The following is a 9,301-nucleotide window of genomic DNA, read 5'->3' on the forward strand; positions in this document are numbered from 1 at the left end:
AAAGTCATGCAGAGTGTTGCTGTTCTGACCTAGGTACGTCATAACCAACCCGCCATACGAGTTTGAGCTGGTGCCCTCAGACCTGATCTTCTGCCTGATGCAGTTTGACCACAATGCAGGCCAATCGCGCACCAGCCTGTCCCATTCCTCCCACTCCTCCCACTCATCCGGCAAGAAGAGCGCTTCTCTGCACTCCATCACCACAGCCAACCGGCCAGGACGCAAGAAGTACGTGCCACTGTATGTCAGTATAGAGATCAACAATGACGCCTGTTTGTATGTCTGTTTATCGCTGCACATATCTTGTCCCTACAGAAAGGAAACAGTCTACAGATGAAGCAAGAGCCCCCACCCAGGAACGATTAGACGAAGGCCACCAACTATACAGCCTAGCGGCAGTCGACAAGCAGTCCCTGATCAGAGAAGTCGGGGAACAGCCATGAACGACAAGCGATTCATTTGTCCTCCTTCGATCCAGAAATGTTTGCATATAACCCCTTTCCATACGAGACTCACAAGGTCCTCTTAGACAAAAAACTTAATCTGATTTCAAAGAAAAAAAACGAGATTCCCTGAGTCTTAGATGGAGACGGAGCCGTCCCAAACCGTGACTGAGCTGCATTTTTTTGTTCCGTTTAATAACACGAGCCCCATAGCGTGTAGCTTCACTTGGAGATTGGGAGATGCCACATATTGCGTAACGTGGGCATGGAGGGGTCCTCCTTTTAAACTGCTCAGTCACGGCTGGGGAAACACAACGGCACCCTTAGCATCCATCACAAGGCGAAACATGAAAAGGAGGATCCCTGAAGACCCACTACAGCGAAAAGTGGCATGAGAAGAAGCGGATGAGGAGGACTAATGAATACCAGTAGACTTATTAGCTATCATAAGGTTATAAGTGTAAGAGTAGCTGAAAAACTGCCGTCTGTACAATAATTGTACACGGTGTCAATTTGTATTGTCACATTATTCCTGTACCAGTAGTATTGTACAATTTTCAGCTTCAGCTAATAATAATAAAAGAAATCTGTATTTCCACATCTTTGGTGTGATTTGTTCTCATTTCTCCTCCATTCCTGCATTCCACATGACCAGAGAATATGGTGACATAGAGAAAATCCATATCAAGTGTGTCTTTAAAATTGCCTGAGTAACTAAGAGGCGGAACGTTCACATCCAGCAATGAAATGAAAATGAAATCTACCAAATGAAAGATGAGATTGTCTGTGGAGCCCCAGACCCGATGATGGAATGAGCTACCAAACCACATCTGGTCGTCAATTTTTCCTGTCCACCTCAACGCCTCAAGACTAATCTTTTCCATGAATTCCTCTATTAGCTCAATGCCTCTTTATACTCCCTGAATATTCTCTCTTCTGGTCATTGAATAGTCCTGTTAGGTTCTTGCTATGTATGGAATATGTTGCGTAGCTGAGCCTAACTGCACTTATACCTCATTGACCCTGTTCACACCTGGAATCACCATGCGTCCTGCTGATCTGACAGTGCTAATTGACTCCTTGACGGCATGTATGTTTCTGATGTGCTCTTTGCCTCACTTGTATGTCACTTTGGACAACTGTTTGCCATCCATCCATCCATTTTCTGAAACCGCTTAATCCCAACTGTGGTTGCGGGAGGGACTGGAGCCTATCCTGGGAACAATGGGCGCAGGCAGGAACCAACCCTGGGCAGTCGGCGACACATCACAGGACGCACACACTCACACGCACAGAACAACAGGGCCAATTTAGACTCATCAATCAACCTATCCTGCATGCTTTTGGACCATGGGAGGAAACCGGAGCCCCTGGCAAAACGAACACGGGAAGAGCATTTGAACTCCATACAGAAAGGACCTGGGACCAAACTCAGGACCTTGCTGTGAGGCAGCAGCACTAACTACTGTTTTAACTAAACACGGAAATGTTACGTAAATGAGAGGGGACCTGCTGTTACAACCAGGTACAAGCGATAGTCAATGAGGGGTCGTTCCATGTCAAATCATCACACTTTTGAACCTCATCGTCATGGATTTTATCGAAACTTGACATGCTGATTTGGTTACATGAGTAACTCATTAAATTGAAATGAATTTGACTGGCTATATTTACCTTAATATAAGCTGCACAGAAGTGGGCCTTATATTGTTTTAAAGCTATTGTCCAACTCTATAGCTTGAACAAATAACATGCCATTCCCATATGAATAATTACTATGTAATAACCGATTAAAATATAAAAAATTCAATAACAAAAAAACCTATATTTCAAAATTGATCAATTTTTTACTAAAGCTAGATCATGTCATGAACATCTCCAAATTTTTTCAAGTTGTTGCCGTAAAGGTAGCGTCACATGGTTTCATATCACTAATGGTGCTACACGCACACCATCCACAGCTTTCCAGTACACAACCATGAAGACAAAATTTTTATCCCCAGTGCGCAACCAAAAGCAGATGCAGAAAAGTGAAGTATGAAGTGGCCTTAAGGAATACCTAACATCTCATTGCACCAGCTCCCCGTAGTTCTCGAGTTACGGTAGGTAGAGTTGCCGTTCTGTGTAAGGCGAGCAATGGCAAATTACTTATCAGCATTGCTTTTGGTTTAATAACAAAGGCTTAATGATTCCATTATAGTGTCTGGCTTCATTTTCTAACACTTTTGAGTGCTGAGACATGTTCAGCATTATCATGGTTAATTTGTTTGTTGCCGCATGAGACCCCACTCCAGTCAGCTAATTAGATGTCTAGCTAGTTCTTTCACACCATCTGTGGTGAGTATAGCAGACATGCCATGTTCATGTTGCCGAGTCTGTGCCCCTTTGTGATTGATAGGTGTAAAAATCTTAGAGACATACATTAACCACTCAGGCTCCACCTACAGATATCAACATTTCCCATGAGCAAATCATTCTCTTATCTTATGTTCATCATACATACTCATGGACTGACTTCTTTCTGTTTAACATTTACAGCTTGTTAGTTTTGTAGTATAGTCATTTCTGACCACGCCCCCACTTCCACAGACATCAAACTGCTCCGCAGAAAATCAAATTGCATCCCATGGAGGAAAGCAAGGGTATGACCATTAGGTTATACTACACTAGTGCGCCCTAGTGCTTATAAACTCTCAGGGAGAAGCGGAGATACCATACCCAGGAGCGGAACAACTGAACACTGGTCCCTGGGGCAAAAATGGACCATAGTGCAGCCCCTTTCTAAATTCACAGCTAGGGCCTGGTTAGGCCAGTTGTACATGATGAAATTTAAGTAGCCTCCAAATATCGTACCCATCATGCACTGCAGTATTTAGGGAATTCCACACATGATCTTTTTGTTAAATACATGCCTCCACAACTTAGCTTGACTTCAAAACATTAAACTATTATATTTCAAAATAGTTTTAAGTATTGTACCAAATATTTTTTGTTTTATGACTCCCACCATAATAAGACTGTATATATAAAAAAGCAGCATGTAACATTCATATAATATCCATGACATTAGTACTTTGACCTCACTGTGGGAACCTGAGCCCTTTGGCAGCTGGCCTGGTTGTCCTGCCTACCAGTCCGCCCCTGACTGAACCCATGGTAGAGGAGCACATCGCTGAGGTTTCCTTCTTGTCTCCTGTGTGGTTCTGCATATTCCACAGAGTGTAGATGGAGCAGATCAAGACTGTCACTAGGGGCTTTATATTGCTGGGAAAAATGTGGCCACACTCATACCACACAGGACAAAAATGGGGACAAAACACAGAGGTTGTGGGAATATGGATTTATTCTATTATTATTAGCTGGGCTGCCTAACCTGGAAAGACAATAAATACAAATATTTTTCACACATCTACAAAAAACTTTTCTGTCACTAAACCATCACTTTCTAATTCACAGTTGATCATTGCAGATGAAGCGGTTGCCCTCGGAGTGCTTTCCATAGTAAGCGTAGCGGCACTTGGCAAACACCCCTGCAACATATAGCCACACATGATCAGTTCTACACGGCCAGATGTTCACAGGCAGGCTGCGGTCTGCTTGCCACACTCACCCACCTTTGTGGCCTTTGTCGTCTTGTGAGCCTTTAGGCAGTGGAGTATACTGCTGGCTCACAGGTTCATTCCTGGCATTATCACAGTCCTGGTCAGGACGCACAAACAGGGTGCAGGATTTGAGTGCAGGCCTCCACAGTTCTATTTATAACAACATTGTCTCTTTACCTCGTCCCTCTGTGTTTTGAGGCTTTTTCTCCAGTTTGACCCCCCCGGCCGCAGGGTCCTTACCGCCTCAGCCGTGGGCTTCACCACCTTCATGAAGGCCCCTCGTGTCTCTGCCTCTGCCCGCTCACGCTCACCCACCTGTCTGCTGTCCAGGAACTTCAGCTTGTTCAATTTGTGCAGCACAAAATGCCTGCCAGGGACAAGAGGTCACAGATCCCATTCTCACAGGTCCCCCGTCCAGATGTAGCCTCGCTCCTCAGACTCACCTATAGCGCTGGTAATCCTCCTCATTGTTCTCCAGGCTCACCAGCTCGTTTGGACATGCATGATTGCCCAGCAGACTCAGGTACTCCAGCGAAGGTGTTGCTTTATGCAGGTGCTCCACCAGGGCGGCAACGTCTGTGATGTGACGTGAGCATTAAGGAGGACTCGTCTCAGAGCTGCGATTTTAATGTCATCCAGTCCCCACTTCCAGCGCAGAGTCTCATTTGCTGGACAGGTGCATTCACATACCAGCTCAACCGCCTCTATGATCAATGGCCCCTGAACTGCAGTTGAATGACATCAGCCCTCCAATCTGAAGCCAAATGTGAACTCTACAGGTACATCTACTTTTGTTCCATTGCATAGAGAACTGAATAATCTGACAGAGCAGACAGCCCCCCTCCTAGCCAGGTAGCAGATTGCCAGCTGCTTTAAATACCTGGCTACATATGCCAATAAAAAGGCCCACAAGCAAAGGATCTACTCCGCGACTCAAAGATGGAGAACACAGAACATCTGCCAGAACCTCAGTGTCTCAACACAGTCGTATTGGGCAATACTTTGTCAAGGCATTTTTTAAATACTCAGCAGAGGTCACTGGTGGTACATACAGGATAAACAAAAATACAGGGAAAATCAACCATTTTTTAAACTCACACAAGGAGCAGAAAGTTTAGCTTTGTTTTGGAAGCCCGATTCATCGTCTTGAAAAATAAATAAATAAAAGATCCTTTTTGAAAGGATATCTGGTTCTTATTGAGCGTCAGGGTGCGGAGACGAGGCAAATGGGGCAGCCCCAGGTCATTTCCCAGGAGATTGTTATCTGCGACGAGCTCTTCCAGCTGCGCAAACGCCTTCAGGCCTGCCAGCGACCTGCGGTGATGTGAAAGCGAGAGACGCCAGCAAATGACAATACATTTTTCATTTTTCTTCATTTACCTTTATTTAACCAGGCAAGACAGATTAAGAACATGTTTCTTATTTACAACTGTGGCCTGGAAGATACATATACAATATAAATAAAATTACGAAAAAAGCATACACACAGAAAGCACAATGATACTTACTGACCAGAGAAAGGAACATTTTTTCAAAATGCTGTCTTGAACAGTTCAAGATTTTAGTACCAAAGTTTTTCTTCAGCATCAGTTTACCGTGCAATCCTAGTGCAATGACACCCAGATCAGCAGCTTCACAGCCCCTCTGCCTTGGTGAAGCAACAAGCAGCACCACAAAGCCTGGCCAGTAAAGCAACAGGAAACTAAAAAAGTGGCTTTAGCAGTGAAGTTCATAGACATGCTTCTTCCACTACAGGCATCCCTGAGAGGTTCCCACAGGCTCCAACTTGACTGACTGGAATCCTGGTCAATCAGGAGGTGTCACTTATCAATTCTCCATCCCAAACACAATCCTCTTCCTCATGAAACATTACACACACCTCTGACAGCATACAGCACCTCCCTGTCCAGGAGCTCATGTGAAGAGCACCTTCAGCATTGTGACCAGGGAAGATGAGCATCACTGACAAGGAGCCCATATGTTACAATAGATCAAAGTTCTGATGTGAATCAGCAGATATTCCCTGGCTTAGAAGCAGGAGGTTCACAGAAGCTGTCCAATAATCACAGTGAGCCTATGTCATCCTATGACTACATTTCCCATGATTCCCTCTGAGAAGGCACGAGCCTTGACAGGATTCAATTCTAATGCGGCACCAAACAGGAAATGGGTAGTGACACAACCATCAGAGGGATGTCCGGGATGTCCACCAAACCCAAAACATGCATCTTCAGATGGTCCTACAAGTATGAAGCTGTCCGTGTGTTCAGGGAGAGTGACTTTACTGAATTACAGAATTCCCTGTTTTTTGGAAGGTTCAAGGCCTATTTGTGAACTGGGTTAAAGTACATATACTCTACACACTAGCGTGGTTCACAATGCATAGGCAAAAAAGTAAAAAAAATTCCAAGTGTTCTTGTATTTTTTTGTTACCTGTGGTATAAAGATTTTAGTGTAAAATAGATATAATGTAAAATTTAACCATGCTTGAAGCACAATTAGTGCTGCCTCAAAACAGGTGAGCTTGTTGAAAAGCCCGAAAATTGCAGTTTATTTATAAATTCAGTATTAAACTTCCAATTTGAACAACTGCTACTTATTTTTGCATGGCCAAAGAATATTAAACCAGATATTAAATTGATCAGAACAGATAGTACGCTTGATCTTAGCCAAAAGGCAGAGAAGCAATACCCACAAACAAACCTTATGTTTATAAAAGGATAGCCTTTTTGATTTGTGTTGATTTTCTTTTTCGTTAATTGAAAGAGTGAAAGTGTACAGCACCTTTGTGCAAATCAGTGGAACATTTGTTATTTAGGTATCAGCATAATAATTCAAATCAGTCAGTACTACATTTTACAAAGATTGTATGAAATAGACCTACATGACTAAGTAAAGCCACTACTTGTTCTATATCAATCAACTGAGATCTCTTTCTTGTCCAAATCCTGATTACTGCACAACTTCAAACATTATTGCAGACACTGGAATTAGCGCCTTTTCTACACCATCTCTGGTACTTAGGGCAGGAATTTGCACCTCATGCCCTGCTTTCTGATCTTGTTTCAACTGATATGAAGCTAAAGATGGCCTCTTGTCTCATAACTGCAAATAAACCTGAAGCTGCGGGTGAAATGTCAATCAAACAAGCTACCAGTGAAAGGTCAATCAAAGAAGATTTAAGTGACAAAACACTTGATTACTTTATCAAGCAAGTATCACATTTCTTTTTTCATGTGCTAAATCTCAACAGATCCTTTCTGATTTTGCCTGCAGAGCAATGGCCACAGCTGGAATCATACAAGCATGCTCTGGAAGGAAGGCTCCTGGCTGGGTAATTGCAGCTGCTTAGAACACTAAGTGCTGTGAAAAGTTATGGTTTGACCGTGTCTGGGGCAACATGAACACATTAATGACCCTGCTATCATCTCCTTTACCAGTCTATGTCAAATTAGCAGTTAAACAGAGACCCTGCGCTAGTTCATTAGAATTTATTTTGTTATTATGATATAGGACAACCATTTATTTAGCATCAATAGATGCTTTTGTCCGAAGTTACAAATGTCTTTGAGAAAGGAGGGTCAGTCTGTCCATGAAGTGACTGGAGTTATGAGACTTGCTCAAGGTCCCAGTGATAAAACGAAATCAGCCTGCTGACCACAGGATCTGAACGAGCAACCTCAGAGCCACAGTGTTCCTGCACTGTGAGGAAGCCACGCAAGGCCAGGGAATTTTTGCTTAATTTCTTAACAAAGCAGAGGCTCACTTCAGCTGATTGAAGCTGATATCCAAACGCCTGGCAAGCCCACCATACTGTTCTCCAAGAGAGGCTGGGATTTCTTCAATGTCTTGTCCAATGTAAGAAATCTTTAAATAAAACATAAGGAGGATCAGTTTCACAAAAACACATGTACATCTTTCATGTATACAAATTATAATACAGAACAAATATTTTCAGGAACCGAGACAAAAATGCCCCTCTCAAGTTAGAAGCATGCGGTTAATTAATCTGAGTACACCAAGTACAACTTCAGAGAAAACACGATGGACACAAGACCTGAATGTCCCTAAAAAACTAGAACTGTTTACAGTGTGAGCAAAAACAAGGAACTACAGCTATGGAAAATACAGTGAGTCCAGCAACTCGGTATTACTCTTGGACCTATATCCGAAAGTATCCGGAACACACCGTCGAGTCACGTGACCAAAGAGGGTTAATGTCCAGGCTGGCTATGCGCCTCTCACCCGGAGCAGAAATCACAAATACGAACGTCAAATGCTGAGATTCAGACACTAACCTGAGATCCGGCCACGACGGCCATTGCCGTGCGTCGCGGTGAGGTGGCTGTGCTGCTGCCGGACTCAGTTGAGGGCGCAGACTTCACACTTCCGCGTGCCGAAGTCAGGTGATCTGCAGCCGGCATTAGCTGCGCCAGTGCGGTCACCAGCCTGCCAGACTCTATTGGTTGTAGCACACTTCGGCGTGGGTCCGGTCTTATCTCAGATAACATAAACCTCGCTGTGCGGATGTACCTGTATTTCGGTGTCAAACCGCGACACACCATGTGTAAATAAGCACACACTGCACAGGAGTCATTCTATTACAAAAATACTGTATTTTACCTCTTAGAGGAAATCATATTGGAATATCACACAAACATTATGTGGATCCTATGCTTTATGTACCTTGAAATTTGTCATGATGTTCATAAATTAACATTTTTGCTATGCTCGTTTTTTCCAGTATTTGTCTAGTGATGGATTAAGTTTTCTGAAGCAATGAAGCTTTGAATCAAAATATGTCAGAAAGGATTCAAAGCTTTGCAGAATACAGTGCATGCTAATGACCCCTGATGGTAAAAAATAGTAATAGCAGAGGTCAATACACGCTGTTGTTACTGGTCGTATTCTGTATATGACTGATGTGATAGAAGTGTGTAATGGTAATCCTTACCTTACAGTACTTTGACATATGTACGAACAAATATTTTTGCTTGTGTAACTGATAAAGAAAAATGCTTGTGTGACAGAAAGAGACGCTATGTACAAACGATTAACATTAACACTATGCTTGACATTACCACAGTATTACAATACATGCTACTGCGGAGAACTAATGACAAAGTTGGCATCAGTCAAACCTGCTACGCTGCCTGCTGGTACCCCTTAGTTACATTTAAGTAGCTTGTCGCTTAAAAAGCGACCGTATAAAACTAGCTTCCCCAACACTGACAGTACTGAAATGGATCCTCATAT

At 43.1% G+C, this 9,301-nt stretch overlaps 2 protein-coding genes and 1 non-coding gene across 4 annotated transcripts in view; 1 reads left to right on the forward strand and 2 right to left on the reverse strand.

The window, feature by feature from the left end:
- LOC125738344 (calcium-activated potassium channel subunit alpha-1) overlaps positions 1-1,043 on the forward strand; it is a 31,552-nt gene extending 30,509 nt beyond the window's left edge. Inside the window, exons 27-28 of the mRNA XM_049007207.1 lie at positions 34-228; positions 316-1,043. Coding sequence (XP_048863164.1) covers positions 34-228; positions 316-337 — 217 coding nt within the window. The 3' untranslated portion in view covers positions 338-1,043. The remainder of the gene's footprint in view (positions 1-33; positions 229-315) is intronic.
- A 2,725-nt stretch (positions 1,044-3,768) lies between these two features.
- On the reverse strand, positions 3,769-8,500 carry lrmda (leucine rich melanocyte differentiation associated). Of its 2 annotated transcripts, none has more exons than XM_049009178.1 (7): positions 8,344-8,500; positions 7,812-7,912; positions 5,231-5,359; positions 4,489-4,626; positions 4,286-4,412; positions 4,058-4,142; positions 3,769-3,973 (listed from the first exon to the last, which is right to left on the reverse strand). In XM_049009178.1, exons 1-7 carry the CDS (start codon positions 8,467-8,469, stop codon positions 3,894-3,896), a joined length of 786 nt encoding a protein of 261 aa, XP_048865135.1. In that variant the 5' UTR covers positions 8,470-8,500; the 3' UTR covers positions 3,769-3,893. The 2 variants fall into 2 exon arrangements, with proteins under 2 accessions (XP_048865135.1, XP_048865136.1); XM_049009179.1 differs by having other exon boundaries at positions 4,489-4,623; positions 5,228-5,359.
- LOC125739589 (U2 spliceosomal RNA) lies at positions 6,545-6,734 on the reverse strand. The gene has a single exon (XR_007397211.1). It is a non-coding gene; the product is annotated as a U2 spliceosomal RNA (small nuclear RNA).
- Positions 8,501-9,301: the final 801 nt, after the last annotated feature.

Source organism: Brienomyrus brachyistius, chromosome 3 (genome assembly GCF_023856365.1).
Source record: "Brienomyrus brachyistius isolate T26 chromosome 3, BBRACH_0.4, whole genome shotgun sequence".
Lineage (NCBI taxonomy): Eukaryota > Metazoa > Chordata > Actinopteri > Osteoglossiformes > Mormyridae > Brienomyrus > Brienomyrus brachyistius.

What these genes read in the sequence shown, in the direction of transcription:
- lrmda (XM_049009178.1), bottom strand. Translation starts at nt 8,469, where the DNA reads ATGCCGGCTGCAGATCACCTGACTTCGGCACGCGGAAGTGTGAAGTCT. An exon ending in ATCAGCTTCAATCAGCTGAA is followed by an intron (nt 5,360 to 7,811) that starts GTGAGCCTCTGC and finishes ACATCACCGCAG; the next exon opens with GTCGCTGGCAGGCCTGAAGG. An exon ending in AGACGACAAAGGCCACAAAG is followed by an intron (nt 3,974 to 4,057) that starts GTGGGTGAGTGT and finishes TATATGTTGCAG; the next exon opens with GGGTGTTTGCCAAGTGCCGC.